The sequence below is a fragment of the Scomber japonicus genome, chromosome 11 (assembly GCF_027409825.1).
Source record: "Scomber japonicus isolate fScoJap1 chromosome 11, fScoJap1.pri, whole genome shotgun sequence".
NCBI classification, from domain to species: Eukaryota; Metazoa; Chordata; class Actinopteri; order Scombriformes; family Scombridae; genus Scomber; species Scomber japonicus.
Genome location: NC_070588.1, coordinates 5,649,999 through 5,669,278, shown reverse-complemented (window position 1 = coordinate 5,669,278; position 19,280 = coordinate 5,649,999). Strand labels below are relative to the sequence as shown.

The following is a 19,280-nucleotide window of genomic DNA, read 5'->3' as shown; positions in this document are numbered from 1 at the left end:
GGGGTCCAATTCGGTCCACTTGATAACTTTTGCAAAGTGTGAAAATTGCAGAAAAGTATTATTTATTATATATATTTTCACTCACCATTCAGAGTCCAGGCTTCTGATCGTCCAATTTGAGATAACTGACTCTCTATATGATTCAGATTTAAAGGGGCTGTATGTCACCCCTGAACTAAAATGAGTTTGACACCCCTGGTTGAAATAAACCTGTTGAAATGGGGTAAAACAGAAAGGGGTAACTCCCACTTTAGCAACTGTATTGAAAGCTGGTGACTCTCTGACTGTGATAGTTAAGATATATTGTGTTGGGGATGCTCCCTAAAAACACATCCAGACATTTCTCATGTTTTTTCTTTTTTTAAAAATACTTTTGGCTTTGAATGCAAACAAGGAAAAAAAATACACATACATTTTACTCTTTCATTCACAAACACACACAAAGCACTCATGCCCCCCCCACCCCCACCCTGAAGGTAAAAAGTCTTGGGCCATACGTTGGACATCGGTACTGATCACTGCACCCACCACATTCTGTCTTTTCTTGAATCTCTCTGCACTCCATGTTGAGCAAGGCAAGTAAAATATCTTGATTCTTGACGAGAGGCAGCAGAAGAAGAAGAAGAAGAAGAAGAAAAAGGGGCAGTGCAATATTTAGTCTCTCGCTAAACTTAACAGAGAAGTCTTTTTGTTGTTGTCGTCTCTTTCCACGAGGCCCTTCCTCCTTCTTCGGCCCCGAGCGCTGCTAAACTTCAGGAGGTTCAACCAAAAGTCTTGAAGTACACAAACATCCGCTTCCCTTCATTTTCATGTTTTTTTTTTTTTTTCTTAGTTTGTGTGTGTGTGCACAAAGCTACGCAGCATTCTCATCAGACAGAAAATAGATAAAGAAATGGCACATTTGCTTGTTTGTGTTCTCTATTCTGTGGATATGATAACTAAGTTTCTTGATATTTTTTTTTTCCATCTTTTTTTGTTTTTCTTAAGGTTGCTCTCAAGCAGATGAAAGAGAAAAAAACCTCCAAAACTCAGAACTCCTCTCCAAGTGATCAGCCAGTTTTGGATAAAGAGAAAGTGTGTTTTTTTTTTTGTTTGTTTTCTTGTTGCTATGGAGTCTGTGCCATGCCGCGAGTTGACTTCATCTTCTCCAGTCGTTTATTGAGGTGGCTGTTGTTTGACTCGAGTTCTTCGACTTTGTCCAGTGCTGTCCGCAACTGTTGGATCAGATGGGGAGAAGAGGAGGAAGAAGAAGAAGAAAAAAGAGTCTGTTAAAGTCTGTTAAATATGCTTTCTGCTAATCTTTGCAGTGTAAAACAAACAACACTTCACCTCTCTCTGTAGTTTCCGTTTCTCTGCTTTTAGCTCATCCTCCACTTTCTCTGAGTTCTCTGCTGCAGACTTGTAGCGTCCCACCTGACCCTCGAGTCTGGTCACCTGGAAAACAAAGAAATTAATTCCTTAGCTGTGGATATTGTCATGTTTTTTAAGTGTGTTGTGAATTTATACTTTTCTCAGCTTACGTTTTGTTCTAAAGCCGTCACTTCTTGTTCTGCCTTCACAAGTTTGAACTTCATTTCACTTATTTGTCTGCTGGAATCTCCTGAATAACATGAACAAAAGCAAAATTAATCTTGAGTTTTAGGAGACAATTAAAGGATAAGTTCACAAGTTTTAAAGTCTGTCTTAAAGCAATAGCCAGATGAATATTAAAGCTGTTTTTCTTGCTGTAATCATTCCTCCTGAAGATTCCTTCATAATGTACTTTCAATGAAAATTATGGAGGACTAAATCCACAGTCCTCCTTCTGTGCAAAAATAATGTATTTAAAAGTTGATCTGAAGCTAATATGAAGCTTCAGTTTTGTCCAAATGAGTGAAATCTTCATCTTCTATGTTTCAATGTTACAGTGTTTTTAGTGCCAAAGTCTTTTTGTTACTATACTTCCACCACAGCTCAACAGGGAAACACTAAGAGGTGAATTTGATGCTAAAAAGAGTGTAAATGTGTCAGATATCACACAATATGACTATAACTCAGACTGCTGAAGCTCAATAGAAGCTTCACATCTACTTTTAAATGACTGTGTGGATTTTGTCCTCCATTATTTACAATGAAAGCACATTTGAAGATCTTTTAATAGTCAGTATGAACAGGAGGAATGATTACAGTGAGAAAAAAAACCTCTTTCACTGTTCATATGCACATCTGACCCGACTTGACAAAAAAAAAACTGTGAACCTGTCTTTAAAGCAGCAAACTTCCACAGGACTCTCTCTGTGCATATCAAATGAACTTACTCTGCACTTCTATGATGTTCGGATCGTTGCCGTTTTCAAGGATTTCACCTTCTGGGCTCGAGCCGCTCTCTGTGCCGTTTTTCTGTGTCTTCTGTTCCAGCTGAGACTTCAACTTCTTCACCTGTAACACATCAGCTGATGAGTTACACACTCAGCTACAATGAACACCAACGTGACAGCTCACATTCACGAAGACACAACTGAGAATGTTTTTGTATTTCTGTAGGTTACTGAAATGAATAATAATAGCAATAATAATAAAATAAAAGCAGTTATCAGAATCAGTAATTACAAAGTACAGAAAAAAACAAGAATAAAAATACTAAATACACATAACATTAAAAACACATGTATATACATAAATGAAATGATAAGAAAGCTTAATGATAAAAGTGAGTTTCAACATAATATATTGTCTATATAACATAGAATATATTGTTCTCTTTCAAAATAGCTTTAAAAATAAGACTTTTTTTTTTCTTATTGTCAAACAAATTCCATGAACACCAAAACCAAAAATGACCATAAATCTAAAAGCAGCAGAAAAGCTCCACAACGGTCAGTTCATGTCTGATCATAATTGGTTCATACGACATGTTGTCATAAAAATATTCATAAGAAAACTTAAAGCAGAGAGAGAAGTTGGCCAATATTTAAATTATTTAACTATGGGGACAATGTTGGTGAACTAGCCTAACCCTAACCCTAACCCTATGTTAACTTGTCACAAATATATGGGTTCAATTTATAAAAGATTAATATCCTAAAAATAAGATGAACACTAGTGATAAAATTATATATGTTGGGGACAATTTTCTGCTGATTAATTCATATTTAGTGATCAAGATCATTTTTATATCAGCACATCTCTCATGATTCACCAATTTTCCCTGTAGGACTACGTTCCAACTGGGAATAAACAAATTCATCAGTCACATGTCTCGTCTCAGATAACAGAGGAATCACAGACTCACCTGATCTATCATTTTTTCACGCTCATCCACCAGTTTCCTCAGTCGAATCTCTGAAAGATAAAAACACATGTTTGAGGAAAAAGAACAAAAGCTTCATTCACATCTGAGTCTTGGTCACATATCATTAAAACATATGGGACATCATGCATCACAATGCCATTATACAATACAGATTATAACAACATTAATCAAAACTGTTACTGTTGGTGTTTAAAAAAGATAAAATAAGTTAACATACCAGGGATGGGAGGAGCCAGGGAGATGGTGGGAGGGGGCTGGGTCAGGGTGGGATGCTGATGCATGCAACAGAGCAGGCATCCATGAGGGAGTGATGGAGTGGAGTGTGAGGGGGAAAGTTAGCATGCATAACTGTGGACATGAGGGTCAATGCAAGGGGCACACAGCACGTAGGACTACAGTCACACTATATGGGTAAATAATAAAGGTGGTGTGGACATCTGAGTGTAAATGTGCTGAATGAAAGAAGAGGTGAACCATGAGTGGAGTTTAATCTGGATTCAGGCTGCAACTAATGATTATTATCTTAATTGGTCGTTTCTTCTATAAAATGGTATACAATTGTGAAACATGTTGGATTATTGATTCCCAAAGGCCAAGGTGATATCCACTAATTCTTCTTTTATCATAGATAACCAAAGAAACAGGAAATACTCATATTAAAGAATCTGGAATCTGATAATTAGAGCATTTTTCTTAAAGGTAGACGCATCATGTACATTTCTAGATCTGTATTTTTATTCTGGGACTCTACTGGAATATCTTTGCATGATTTACAGTTTTAAAACTCCTTACTATCTTATGCTGGCTCTTTATGCAGCCCCTCAGTTCAGCCTCTGTCTCTTAACAGGCCGTTTTAGCTCCTGTCTCTTTAAGGCCGCCCAGCTCCCAAAAGCTAAAGTAGTACTTAACAACTTCTCAAATACATCCAAACATGTTGGTGCTGAAATTTGTGAGTGGACAACGTAAACTTAGTGCTAAACAAAAACTAGCGAACAGATAAATCCTCAAAAACGCACAAAAAATTTGATGTCATCACAAGAAGGAAGCAGAGGAAACTTTGCAAACAGTGTTAAGAACAGGCTGACATTGGACTTTTAGGGAGCATTTTCACATGTTTACCTTAAGTTTTGGACCTTTGACCATGTTTAACATAGACATCCAACATAAAAGTATAGAAATATTTGAAAATCCCAAAAAGCGTGAAATGTCCCTTTAAAAATGGACTCAGAACAAACCTTGCTATAATAATAATAATAGTTGACTAAAAACTCTGTTGATCAATTAAATCATTGCAGCTTTCAGATGATTTCTTGGCACGTTTTACTTTTTTATAACATAATTAAAGAAATTTTAAAAAACAACAACATTTCCAACTGGTAGCAGCAGGCTGTTTATTGTCATTTCTTTGTAGAGGCACCACACTCATCTCTTCCATCAAGTGCAACAAAACGCAACACATATTTTTATAACATTTATGTGCTAAAAAGGTGAAAATGGCTTTGTTGAACTTAAACAGTCTTGTGGATATACAAGCGTTTCTGAGCATGCTTCCTTTTAACCGTTAACAGAACAGCTAGTACATGTAGAAGCTAGTTAAAGTCTTCATGATAATTCCTAATGAATGTTTTACTTATTGATCGGCTAATGATGTGAATATATGAATGAATGAGTTCCTGAAATCGTAGCACAACAAATACTCTGGGATGCAAAGTATCCACGAAACATGACAAGTAGCATGATGAATGTGCATGAATAACTAAATGAATGCTACCAGGTATACAATATCAAGTGCAGTTTCATCATCTCTTCATAACATCAAGGGATCCAATAGTAAAATCTACAGTTACATCGTAGTTTACATTCTCATTTCCCCAACAAATTCAACTCTCTCTGGGTTTTTATAGCCTAAAGGACTGTTTTAACCTAATTAATTTAAAAAATAATGTACATACTTACATCAATTGTAATTGGGGACAGTAATCAAAGTGCTGTGATATTTTATTTTATCACCTTGTAAACAGCTAAAGCAAAGACAGTAGACGGAGAAACTGATCTAAATTATATATATATATATCATGAGTTTATAAAGCTAAGACATCTTACAGTCCTCTTTGCCCTTGCCTTTGCCTTTCTCTTTCTTGCCGTTCTTTTTAACATCTTTCCCTGACTGCGGAGGCTCTTTATTGCTGCTCACTTGGTCGGCACTCTTTGGTAAATCTTCGCTCTGTAGCTCATGTTTAATGGCCTCTAATCCTTCCTCCACCGGTGCAGACTCTGCCTGGTTAATGTTCTCTGCATTGTTGCTTTCTACAACAGCCGACTCTACAACATTCACAACCTCTGCTTCTTTTACATCCGCTACGTCTTTTTCTATATTTTCAGACGTGGTTTCCTCATGAGCCGAAGAGTTCTGGTCCTCTTTCGGGTTAGTATCAGAGTCTTTATCTGTTACGTCTACCTGGTCGACCGTACACTTCTCATCTTTGCTATCGACTGGCTCTTCTTTCGTTTTCTCAATTGATTCAGTATTACTTGAACTACCATCGTTGTTCTCATCTGACGTGGCTTCAACAGCCTCCTCAACTTCTTCCTGTTCTGCGTTTATAGCCGCATCCATATCCATGTCGTCAAAGTCAAAAGACTGTCCTTCATCATCATCCTCTTCATCACCGTTCTCTTCGTCACCGTCCTGCTGGGTGGGTCGAGATGAGTTATCATCATTCTCGGACTTGTCTTCACTGGATTCCTGCTGACCTTTCTCAATTTCTTGATCATTTTGACAGATTTTATGTTCAGGATCTTTTGCAGCAGCTGATTCTTCACCGTTATGGTCCTGCTCAACTGAGGAAGCAATCTCAGAAGCCTCTTTAGGAGAGTCTGGTGTCTCTGTTATTTCACTGCTATCAATCTGCTCTGTTTCTGTATTTGATGCATCAGTCTGATCCGCACACTCTACTGTTTGACTTTCCACACTATCCAAATGTTCAGCCTGAGCCACAGTCTCCAAAAGACTCTTTTCAGTTTCAACAGCATCAGATTGTTTCGTTATTGATGCATCGTCACTTTTTTCATCATGTGAGGAGTTGTCTGGCTTCAAATCTTCATTCAGCTCCTCCTTTTCTGATTTGTTGAGGTTTAGCTCTGAATTATCATCATCCTGCCGACTTGGAGAAATGGATTCTTGGTCAGCCTCTGCTGCTGGCTCCTCATCTTTGGCGGTCTCAGTCGCCTCCTCAGGACTTTTATCAGAAACCTCGATGGGCGTGTCGTCGCTCTTTGAGTCAGTGGCCGCAGACGATGAGTCATCAGTAGACGACACAGCCACAGATGTGTTATCCTTAGTCTCCGAATCGTTTGCAGATTCAGATTTGTCAACAGCATCGTCATCATTGCTTGCAACCTGTGATTCAGCTTCAGTGTCTTTGTCTGTGGTCTCAATTGTGTTTTCAGGGTTTTCAGTTACGCATTCAGATTTCACCTCATCATCAACAGACCCATTTTTATCCTCTTCACTATTAACTATTCCTGACTCAGTTTGGACGTCTCCTTCGGTTGCGACGTCTTCACTTTTAGAGTTATCTACACTGGGAGTGCACTCTTTGTCGAGGCCATCGGTGCTCTCGATACCTTCCGCGTTGTCAATAAGATCAGATGCAGGAACGTTGGTGTTTGGATCAGGACTCGTTTTAGATCCAACTTCTTCTTCTACTTTCTCTGTTTCTGAAGTCTGATCTATGTCCTTCTCATCCTTTAAGTGATCTGATTTAGATTCATTGAGCGTTTCATTGACAGAAGCATTTTCAGTGGGCGCCACCACCTCTACTGCCTCTACTGTCTGTACTGTCTCAATTTCCAGATTCTGTTCCTCCTTCTGTTCATCCGTAACTGTTGATTCTTTAAGAGTTTCAGCCTGAGAAGAGGTTTCAGAGGGCTCTACTTCTTTTGCTGCATCATTCATAACTTCATCTATCTTTGATTCTTTGAGGGTTTTAGTGGCAGGTTCAACATCAGGTTCCGTTGTTGACCCATTATCACCTGCAGCCACTTTTACATCTTTTTCTTTTTTGCTGGTTTCTTTATCTTTTCCATTTTCCTCCTTTGCATCTTTTTGTTGCTTTTTCTCCTCATTGGACCCTCCTTTCTTTTTACCTCTCTTCTTCTTTTTCTTCTTTTTCCCAGAAGCAGGTGTTCCCTGAGGCTGAGATTTAGCCGCTACCTCCTCTGCCTCATCGTTCTCAGCCTCTTCAGCGTTCTCAGGCTCTTGAGGAGGTTCGGTGTTCGATGCCGCTTTGATGGTCTCTTCAGGTTCTTTTGTCACATCTTCTACGACTTTTTGCTGATGACATGATTCTGTATTCCTCAAATTACTTTCCTCAACATCTCCCTGTTTGCTTTCTTGCACTTCAACAAGATTGTTAGATGTCTCCTTGATATCATCACACTGAGCGTCGACAACACTACTTTTTGTTCCTGTCTCCTCTGAATATCCTTCCTTAAGTATTTCTGTTGCTGGAGCATTTTCCTCAGGACTTGTTTCAGTCTCTTGAAGCTCAGGGCTGCTAACAATTTCATCTTTGGCTTCTGGGATCGGACTTTCATTAATGTCAACTTGTAAATCGTTGCTTTTAGTTTCTCCAATGCCATCTTCCTCTGTGGGTAAACATGTCTGTTGTTCTTCTGACGGCTGTTCTTTGCTTGATGTTTCCTCAGCGGACACACTACAGATCATCTCAGAGCTCAAGTCATTCTTTTTGGCTTCCTCATCAATTTCTTGATGCTGCTTTGGATCCACTTCTTCCTCTCCGCTACTTCTCAACTGAGTCTCCTCTGTGCTGCCTGAGAGATCATGAAGAGCAGACGGTGATAGAAGATTTTTAGAAGTGTAACCTTCAGCAAGAAAGAGCAACAGCAGAAGTCAAGGTAAAAGTTAGGCAAGAACACCTGATTGGTTCAGTAGCCAGAAAGAGAAGCACAGAGCCAAGATGACCAAGAGAAGCACCAGAAGAAAAAGTAGAAGAAATGCAGGAGGAACAACCCAAAGTTCTTGGTTCCCAGTACATCAACGCCAAAGAGGAGAAGCGAGAGGCCACCGGCTTGAGAAAAGTGAGTCTGGAAATCACGATACGATGCTGGTTTTGACAAAGAAAAAAAAATCTGTATGATTTCAGTATGTCAATGCAAGTTTTAGTGTCTACTTTGAAAAAGAACCTTTACATTAATGATTTATACCATTTAACTAAATCACGAGATACTTGTCAACACTCAAATGAACAGTTCACACAATTTTCATTATTTGAACTAAGATTGAGGTGTGACAGAAAAAAAACAAAAGCCAAAACATCAAAACATTAGTGACGAAGATAAAAGTGAGGTGCTCGTGATTGTTAATGGAATCTAAGTTTCTACAGGCAAGCAAGATGTGCAGAAGATGGTGCTTAAAAGGGTAAGGATGTTGCTGATCTTCTTTATTTTTCTTTCTGTCATCAAATCTCATGTGCAGAGGCAAACCAACAATCAACTCATGCTACCTACAAGTACTGTGTGTGTATCTAAAGCCTCATATATCTTATTCCTCAGTGCCAAAAACCTCTGTTGTTGTCCAAAAACCTTTAGGAAACACATCTGAGCCACACTGCTGCACTGCCTAGTTAGAGAGTAGCTCCTTTAAGACAGATGCCACTGAGCATGTGCAGGAACACGGTTCAGGTTACAGAGCTCTTGACCAACCTCTTCACTTTGTACTACATTATTAATTTCTCAAAAAGCTTCAGGACAAAGTCAAGAGCTTGTGATATGAAGCACATCAAGCTAATGAGGCTGTAAACTGAGCTGTGTTCCTATAGTGATTCATTGATGGGTTTTTAATAGTTTTTGGACAACAGAGGTCTGCAGCACGGAGAGGTATAAGAGGTATAATATTAGACTTTGGTCACACACACAATACTTATAAGTGGATCAGTTCATTGTTGGTTTGGATCTACACGTGAAATTTGTTGACAATAACAAAAATATAGAAAGCCACAAGCTGTATCCTTAATGTTAGTGCAAATCAGAGTTAGTGATGAACAAAATGCAAACTGAAGAATTCACTCCAAAATGACAAAAATGTTCACTTTTTGAAAATTCAGACAGATACTGTGAAAAAACTTATCTTATGACTAAAGATCTAATGATATGATTACTGATTTATTTTCTGTTTTAGCACAAATCTGAAACATTTTGGAATGAAAGTCCTCTGTTATTTTTATGCTGAGCCATGCACGAAGAAGAAAAGAAGTGTATTTTAATCAGTGTGTTTACCTAGCATGCTGTTCCCCTCCGTCGATGAAGGCTGTGAATTCTGTGCAGCAGGAACTCCGCCGTCGGTTTCTGTCTCAGCAACGTCCCCGTTGACGCTCAGATCAGGTCCCAAAACTATTCCATGTTTCTGGACAAAATAAAAACACTCAAATATAAACTCTATAGGTGACACAACTTTAAAATGATTTATAACATATAATATGCTGCGTGAAAGTTTGTGAACAACAATTTTTCTATTTCTGCATCAATTTGACCAAAATATGAGTCCTAAATCTACTACTACTACAGTCTACAGTTAGCCAGTTAGCTGAGCTAGCCGCCGAGTTAGCAGCAGAAAGCTCTCAGACCTAGCGTCCATGTTTCGGGTAGAGGTGGTGACTTTGATTGACAGGTGACACTTGGTAGGGGGCGGGGTTTCGGCGGACTCGGCGGCCACGCCCACAACGTTTGGGAGCAGAGAAAGAGGCAGATTTTTACACAACTTTGAAGCCTAATTTCATATATTTGCCGATTTTTTTAATCATTCAAATTTGGCAGGGTGGTTAACAACACACTTTTCTGTGGTATGTCAGAACACATATTTATTCTTACTTTACATAGACTTTAAATAAATTAGACAAAAACTTTACACATTTGTGCGTGGATAGAGAAAATGGTAAATGGTTCACAAACTTTCTAGCAGTACTGTAAATGCTTTTGATTTGTTTTTTGGGGGAAAAACAGTTATAAAAGTAATTTGCACAGAGAAAAGCTTAAATCTAGAAACATATATGAAAATAAACATTTCAAACAATGCTAAAGAAGTACACCTGAGACATATTTGCACTGTGAGTGAGTATGATTAATATCACACATTTACTGAAGCAAATACGTTCTAACTTTCACTCACATTTGCTTTAAAAACAACACAGCAGACTTAAATTGGAGTTTGATTAATGTCGTCATGAATCACAGGACAGATAAGCATCCACACGCTGACTTGAATACCTTCAAAATGTCTTTCAGCTGCACCACTTCTTCTCTGAGCTCATCTCGCTCAATTCGGATCGCATCTGTGTATTCTTTCTGTCGCTCTAAGGCCTGAGCGGAGCCAAACCCCCCCGAGTGGCAGAGTGCAAATGAAGGTGAAGAGAAAAAGTGTACAAGAAGAAGTGAAAGTATAAGCAGTGTCATGCAAAGGATGCTGAAATGTGAAAGATTCAAATTGATAAAACTTGCTGCACCAAGGGCTCGTAAAGCCGTACCCCAATTTTTTTATCCTTCCACTCGACCGTCTCCTGCAGGTCAGATACCTCTCTAACAAAACCGTCCTGTTTCAAACGAAGCTGACGGATCTCCTACACAGCAGGAAAATGAGGAAAACAAGTTTGGAGGAAGGAGAGTGAGACAGTAAAAAGATGAAAAGCAGTGGAAGTATTTACTGTGTGTGAAAAGAAAGGTGTGAAATGAACCCAACATGCAGCATTTCAAAGGGAGAGACTGAACCTTTTTTTTTTATACATAACTAAACCAGAGGAAGCTTTATTTCTACACCCTGTTTCACTCTCATAATGACACCCGTTCACTCTGCGGGAGGGATACTCACATTTAGCAGCTCTTCACTTTGTTTTAGCGTCTCTTTCATTTCACTGAACTGGAACTGCAGCACACCGTGGGCGTGTTTCTCTCGCTCAAATTCCTGTGGGGGAAAAAAAAAGGAAAGCTTGACAACTGGTTTCTTTACGTCTTAAATGTCAAATCATGACAGAAAGCGAAAGTCTGTCGCTGTCATCTGTGACATCTTCACCTGGTCCTGTCTGTAATTGTGAGAGCATTAATCTGTAAAATCATATTTAGTGTCTTTATGTTCCAGGAGATTTCGGTTTCCTGCACTTAATTAAGTTATACAGTCAAAAAAAAGCATAATCTGTGGGTTAGATTAACAATATCTATAAAGGTTAGGAATCCTGGGAGCTATGTATGCATGTTGACCTGAGTAACGGTAGAGTTTATCCCCATCTACTTATCTACCTTCAGGATAAGAGCCACATCTGATTTTAATAGCTGAGAGACTCCAGAGATTTATGACTGATAACGATGAGACGCTCTTTGATGAAGGTAATAACAGAGTAGAGAAAAGAGTCCGAAGAGTCAGACGGGTTAAAGGTGACATTCCAGATGTTGGTCAGAAGAGTACTTAAACCCTAGTGCTTTCACATTATTTCACACATTGTTATAATAAGTATTATATTAAAGAGGCTTTAAAGTAAAGTGTTTCGAAACCTGGTCCTGGTTTATGCACTGAAGAGCTTGTGGAGAAACCAACTATTCACCAGCTTTTCCACTACACAGTTCCAGCACTACTCGACTCGGCTCGGTTCCAGGAACAACCTTTTCCATTACGAAGAAGTACCTACTCAACGTGGGCGGGGTCGTCATAGCAACGCTCCGCGATACTGCCGTGACTTTGTTTTATACGCGACACAAACACATAAACAATGGAGGACATGGAGGCGATGGTGTACTTGCTGCTGTATGAGGCTTTCTGTCACACACAAAGCAAGAAAATTGAGCCGTATGGCTGTAACGATGTTGCCGGTATTTAAAAATGGCGGGTTTGATTCTTGTGTGGGACGGCTCATGACTCTTCCAGCGACAACTCTTCTGACCAATCAGCGGCCAGCAGTCTGTTGACGTCACATTTAGTATCAGCTCGGCTCGCTTGGAACCTCAGCAGAGCAGGTACTAAAAAAGTAGCAGGTACCAGGTAATATCCCTAGTGGAAACCATGGTGGAAACACAAAAAAACCTGAGTCAAGGCGAGTCGAGTCGTGCTGGAACTGTGTAGTGGAAAAATGCCATATAATGCAACCTTTGTAATCTACTAACAACCAAATTCACATCATCCTTTATTGAATCTGTGTTTCAGTCTCTGCTCACATCTGCATTACAAAGCAATAATACTGTAACTATAGAAAAAGGCAGCTTTGGTTGATTGTGATTGACTACGTGCTCAGACAAGTATCAACCCTCTGCATGTTTATTATCCTTCTGATGGCGTAATGGAAAGCAAAACATCCAGACCTGTGTGAGCCTCTACAGAACAGCAATGTCCACTGTAAATGCCCTGTCATTATATTTTCATTGATTTACCATCACAATATTTTGGTTAAATCTGTTTAATCATGAATTCTGATGACTTTATAAATGGTCTATTTGAATTGTCAGCATTTTGTGAAGCAATTTTGGGGTTTTGAAAAGTGCTCTCTAAATAAATATGATGGATGAGAATCAATCATTGCAAAACATAACAAACAGCAATACTAATGTACTTATGACTGATTCTGATGATTGAAACATGCTGTAAAATGAGTCACTTCCACTGTGTTCTGAGCAGACATCATTGGCCTTAATCAAGAAAAAATGTGACTTAATAAGCCACAATATGTTAATTTACATTTCTCAATAGAGCAATACCTTGAGATTATTATTAACTGAAAACACTTCAGATTAGGGCTGGGCGATTATGGCAACAATCAAAATCAAGATTAATTGAACTTTTAACCTCGATTACGAGATTACCACCCTTGATGAACACAATATTTTGTGATATTTTGGCACATGAGAATCTTTAGAGAGTGAAAATTAAGATGTTTTAAGGTGTGACGCTGTAGTTAATGTCTATTTTACTTGATTAGAACTATGTAAAGATCATGGTTTGGGTTAAAATCATCACTGGAGACAAGTTTTAAACTCCTTAAAGATATGCAACCTTTGCTGCCATGGCAACAGTGAACACCACCATTAATTAACATGAGCAAGATTAAGTCGATTAGAGTTTCTAAATGTTGGTTTCGATTATTTTTCCATTAATTGCCCAGCCCTACTTCAGATATAAGTCATTTAGGTCTCACTGCATTGCTTTACCTTGACTTTCTCATCATATCCTCGGCGTGACTCTGCCAGCAGCTCCTCCAGCTCCATCAGCGAGTCCTTCAGCGTGTCCACCTGGTACATCAGGTTACTCTTCTCATTGTCCAGCTGGGCGTTGGACACCATGGCCTTACGATACTTCTCCTCCACTTCAGCTAATGCACCCTAATGTCACAACATGTACAGGATGTAAACAATACGGCAGGTGGACAGACTCATATTCCCTCTATCAAATATTGGATCATGAGATGGATGAAGCTGATAGGAAGTCCACACAAAGCAAGAAGGTAATTGGAAGTCAAACCTGAATACTTATCTGTATATTACAGCTGTAAATACTCACAAGTGGGAAATTAAAGCTAAGAGGTAAAAGCTAAGACACACACATGATGAAGAAAGACATGCAGATGCAACACCAACAGTTAGACTGTCAGTTTGCAAGTTGATGCACATATTATAAATCATCTTCCCAGCAGATGTGAATAAGTGATTGTGCCTTTCTCACACTGATACATTAAATAAAGCAACACAGCTAAACTCTGAATTTATACTGCTGTCAGTGCATCTAAATATTTGTGTGGTGGGGCTGAGGCACAAGAATTGCTCCTAAGGTTTTTTTCATACTTAGGATATCATTGAAAAGTATGAAATGTTCCACTTTCCAATTCCAGTCTCAATCTTAAACCTTTTTAGAGTTATTTAACTGTTATTTGGTGTATTGATCAGTAGTGGAAGGAGCACAGTTTGGGTAAAAATAACAGTAAGTTGGTTAAATGTGCATATTGAGTAACAGATGTGTGAGTTAGGGGCAGCACAGCAAACCCATCAGCACACAATCTGGAGGTTCTGTGAGGGTCTCGGCTTTGTACCTTGGCTTCTTTTAGGTTCTGTGTGTACTTGGATTCCACATCTTGAATCTGATCCTTGAGTTCATGGATCTCCTGGTGAAGAGTGCAGCAGCAGCAGCAGCAGCAGTGGTGGAGGCAGCGGAGGAGGTGAGCAGAGAAGCGTAGCGTGAGAGCGTCAGGAAAAGGTGAAACAGAAAGTTCGGCGACAGGACGACGAGAACAGCAACAGAGACGAAAGCACAGGAAGGAAACAGATGAGATGAAAGCAAAGAACTTCACAGAAGAGAAGTTTTACTAAAAGAAAGAGTCCTTCAATCTGTTGCATTTATTTCTTTACATATATAAGAAAGTTTTCCTTGAAAGTGAGACTTAATGAAGTATTGTATTTAAGTGAAGAAACAGTATTCTGATATACAACGGTTTATTTTACTACTGAAAACTTCTCTGTTATCTGTTGTGAAAAAGAGGCCAAATGAATAATACTGATCAGTTCTGGTTAATATCAAGATCATGATCAATACTGTTCATCCATCTTTGGACTTAAAAAATAAAAATATCTGGTCTTGAACATTTTAAATTGAAGCAGATAACAAGCCTTCATTTTTATATAATACATACATAAACTTAAATCTAACTTTCTAAAATAAAAAGTGATGAAACTAAACCAACATTTAAGAGATAAGAATATAAAATGTATTAAAAATCATATCAAATACATTTTGACCAGACTGAGATCGATTTGATGAACCAGAGAAGGCAAGTTTGATTCATTATGATCTTAATTAGATTTTAACTGTCAATTGAGAGATTCTTTTAATATGACTTTAATGGTTATGGTTTAATCGAGTTTAAAAGTCATTTTCTTTTGACTGACTGTCTGTAAATTCTTGTTTCATCATAAACTCAAAGACCAGAGACCAAAGCATTCATTTTCCAGGTTGTGTCATGTGATCTTTCTCCATAAATAATAATCATATTAAAATCTTCCTGTGTCGGCCTCACAATAAAACCACAATCTATCCAGAAACGTCCTCATTGTTTTTATGAAGCTCCGTCTTTTTAACCTTACCTTGATTTCTCGTATGGACGTCTCAGCGTCTACAGTTAAAGCTGTCTCCCCGCTTCCTCTCCGCGAGGACGTCCCACCTAAAGACGTGAGTGTCGCTGCTGTTAAGGCTGAAGCCGCTCGAGACCCCTTTGGGAAAAATAGGAGAGAAAATCATTTTTTAGTAGTTATACGATAAAGATTAAAGTATAAAATATCTTCCAAAATATTATAAAATCCCTCCCCAGTATTATTCCACATCCTCACCTTCTCCAGATAATCTCTGTCCTCCACCTGTTGAGACAAATAAAAACACAGTCAGAGAAACTAAAGGCTGATGTGGCGGCTGTAGGGCCAAGACGAGGAAGGAAGGAAGTACCAAAATCATCACTGCAGGCAGCTCAGCACTGATAACAAGATTTACCTTCAAACCTCTGAACAAAAGAGTCACAGAAGATAATATATTTCCAAGTAAAAGTCATTATTATCACATTAAGAAACAGCAACACCGTGCAAATAATGAGTTAACAGCCAGAAAAAAACTCCTTCAGAAATCAAAATGACACACTGTTCATCCAACATCTGATTAGGTGTCAAAACACTTCAAACGCCTCAGTCTTTATTCCCTTTCACACATAACAAGCTGGTAGTCTCCAGAGTCAGCACACAAATCAAACTACAGTCTACAGTAATCCATCCTCGTGCATGACAGGAAGTGAAAAAACACACGCATCGGCTGCGGCTGCAAACCGACTCACATCAGAAAAGTCAGGAATAGTGACGTCGTCCAGGTCTCTGTGGAGGCTGCTGCCGCTCGCAGCACTCCTCAAAAAACTGGCAACAGAGCTGCTGCAGTTGTCCTACGTCGGCCACCAGGGGGCGAAACACAACAACAAAGAAGTCAGTCGCTCAGTGAGAGACAAAAATCAGCCAGTCAAGAAAACTCATGAAGAAGCTGAGATAGTAGAAAATATCATAGAGTAAATCATAAGTAATGCTCTGATGGACTAAAATGAGAAATGACTCTTTGCTTCTTAATGTTTCTTAATGCTCTAACTTTCCTGTTTGATTGCATTTTTTTGGCTCCTGCAGCACCAGCAGAGAAACTACAATCAGATTCTCACATCTATATTTAGCTTATTCCAAACATAGAGAGAAAGTGAAACTATTTGATAAGTTGCATATATGAGTTAAGAGTACTGGGTCAACAGGAAATCAGGAATAAATACAACTTATAGACATATTTGTATTACGTTGTTCATAAATAAGAACATAGGGGAGAGGAGGATTCTGCTTAATGGTGAGTTTTTTTTAATCAATTACAGACATCATGGAAAAATGACTGGTGCCAGATTTATTCTAATGTCTGCACACTGCTTAATAAACTTCCTTTCTAAACGTTTAATTAGCATTTAAATATAAAATGTGTTTCTGTGGCTGAAGTCGTCTCCGAGGTGATGCAGGCTGGTGACAGATGGTTCAGATAAGTGACCGTTGAAAACTCACTGAACTGGATTCACACTTTCATATTTACCTTTTAGGCATTTAACTGTCTTGCAGTAAGTTAGTTGGTAGACTGAGCTTCACTTCATGGCTCACTAATATTACATTTTAAACTGCTACCACCAGCATGTACCTGCTTTTATTCTTCAGACCCAGAATGAAAACAGACTGTCAATCACTGTTTCATCAATAAAATGCTGTAGAGCGAGTACATGACGGCTGCACAGTTCTGCATTGTTCACAACTATTAAGTGAGTTCATTTAGTGATTCCCAGCTGGTCCAGGTATGTTTCCCCTCAGACATCAGGTCCAAACATCACAGTCTAAAACCAGAACCTGTGATCAATAAACTACTAAACACTGAGCTTCTATTTTAATTCACAAAAAGAAAAAATTCAACTGAGGCTTAAAGATCAATAAAATATGAATCACTGCAGCAATTAAGGCCAAGAGCAGACATTTAAAAACCATGAAAAGGCTCAAAGAGAAGACCAGTACAACAGCTGCAGTGTTGAAAAGTTGTTTTCTACATTTCAAGGCTTTTCCAGCTTTGTTTTTACTTATATATAATATAGTTTGCATCAGTTTTACTCAGCTTGTTGTAAAGTGAACTTCTTCTTCTACTACTATCAATGGATGTGCAATAAGCTGGTCACATGACCCATAAAGCCAGCAGTGATAGGTTATCTGTGATGTAAAATATGGATGGGATGATGTAATTGTATCTTATATATCAGGATTAAAAGTCTCACTAATTTAATTGTGGTGAATTACCATTAACAGGATTAATGTGAATATGAACATGAATGACTTGATAAATCTGTTCAGCTCACTAATAAAGATTTTTTTTTGATTTCATGATTTATTTCAAATTGGCACAAAGAGGAGCCGCATCTTTACTGTCGTTCATCATCATAGCTGAAGGATCAAAATGTGAATGCTTGGAAATCAGGTTGATGTGTACATTTTGGGACTTTTTTTTTCTCTCATTGTGATCGCCTGTTGCGTTTATGAGGACAAAAAATAGTGTCCCATGATAATAAAAATATTTCTTTCTTTTCTTCTAAAGTAAAGTGATTCCAGTATGCTGTAATGCCATTTTTAGAGTTTTAAGCAGATTTCACAGATTATCAGAATAATATCATTAATTGTGATTATTATAGTCGGGATAATCGTGACAGTATTTTAAACAAAACACTGCTCTGGAAATTATCTAATGTTAAAGTAGAGGTTGTTTTTTTTTAAAGTTGACTCTAATGTTTGTGATCCAGAGGGAATGAACCTGAAATCTACTTTTGGACTGCAACCCACAAATTGGGAACCACTGACTGGGCTAATCCCTTATAAACTGCAGGGCGGGGATCAGGCTGTCTGAGGTGGGCGGGGGACGAGGGGGAGGGGGGGCTCACCACTGGGCTGGCACGGGCTGAACTGGCCCTGCTGGAGGCTCTGGAGCTGGAGCCGCGGTAACTAGTGTAATCTAAAGGCTGTAGAGAAAACACACCGTTATGCTTCTGTCTCCATGGGGAGTCAAACAGAAACTAGCACACACACACACACACACACACACACACACACACACACACACACACACACACACACACACACACACACACACACACACACACACACACACACACACACACACACACACACACACACACACACAGGAAAAAAATGCATGCTGGTGACGACTGAAGCCACATCTGGAGTCCAACATCCTTCCAACAACTCAGAAATTAAAGATTTTGTTTTAAAACTTGAATTAAAATACACAACAGACTTAAAATATCTGCCATGAAGAAGCAAAAACCTTTCACGCCACTCACTCAAAATTCAGTGATGTCTCATTCATGAAAACAAAACCAAACTCATACATTCACACATGACCCCCTGAATGCTTTCACAGCAGATTCACGTTCACACCGAGTTCACGTGCACTCTTCTGTTCAGTCACTGTTAGTACCATCGGTCCAGACACTTTTACAACACGATTCAAACTCTATTAGTCGTGTCCAAACCAAAAAAAACAAAATAAAAGTCACAATGCCAAAACAAATCTTACAAGACAGCTGGAGCCGACGACTCGCCGCGACCCGCTGAGACTTTCTTCATACAAGGAGCTCTGCACATGTGACACATCACACAGTATGAGCAGCTTCATCGATGACATCTTCTTTAATACAGAGTTTATGACGACCTGCCTTCAGTGCCTGAGTGTGAGGCTAACTTTAAAACTGATGCTGTTGAGTGTGATGCTCTGAATGCGTCTTAAGTGCACTAACAGCTGTGCTTAAACCCGTCCGCTTGTGATCCGAGATGCATTTTAACCCCAGGTGTAAATAAAGTGCTCAGTCAGCGAGTTAAATAAAGAGATTAA

The 19,280-nt window shown here is 38.8% G+C and overlaps 1 protein-coding gene across 2 annotated transcripts in view; it reads right to left on the bottom strand.

Annotated features, from left to right (window-relative positions):
* Positions 1-836: 836 nt before the first annotated feature.
* Positions 837-19,280, bottom strand: part of lrrfip1a (leucine rich repeat (in FLII) interacting protein 1a) — a 60,914-nt gene continuing 42,470 nt past the window's right edge. Inside the window, exons 5-16 of one of the 2 annotated variants that reach the window (XM_053328707.1) lie at positions 15,665-15,691; positions 15,422-15,547; positions 13,499-13,669; positions 11,178-11,270; positions 10,837-10,929; positions 10,580-10,672; positions 9,593-9,719; positions 3,272-3,321; positions 2,298-2,418; positions 1,521-1,600; positions 1,330-1,434; positions 837-1,214 (exon numbers count right to left, since the gene is read on the bottom strand). In XM_053328707.1, the coding sequence (XP_053184682.1) occupies positions 1,107-1,214; positions 1,330-1,434; positions 1,521-1,600; positions 2,298-2,418; positions 3,272-3,321; positions 9,593-9,719; positions 10,580-10,672; positions 10,837-10,929; positions 11,178-11,270; positions 13,499-13,669; positions 15,422-15,547; positions 15,665-15,691 (1,194 nt within the window). In that variant the 3' untranslated portion in view covers positions 837-1,106. The remainder of the gene's footprint in view (positions 1,215-1,329; positions 1,435-1,520; positions 1,601-2,297; positions 2,419-3,271; positions 3,322-9,592; positions 9,720-10,579; positions 10,673-10,836; positions 10,930-11,177; positions 11,271-13,498; positions 13,670-15,421; positions 15,548-15,664; positions 15,692-19,280) is intronic. The other variant, XM_053328708.1, reaches the window with a different exon arrangement.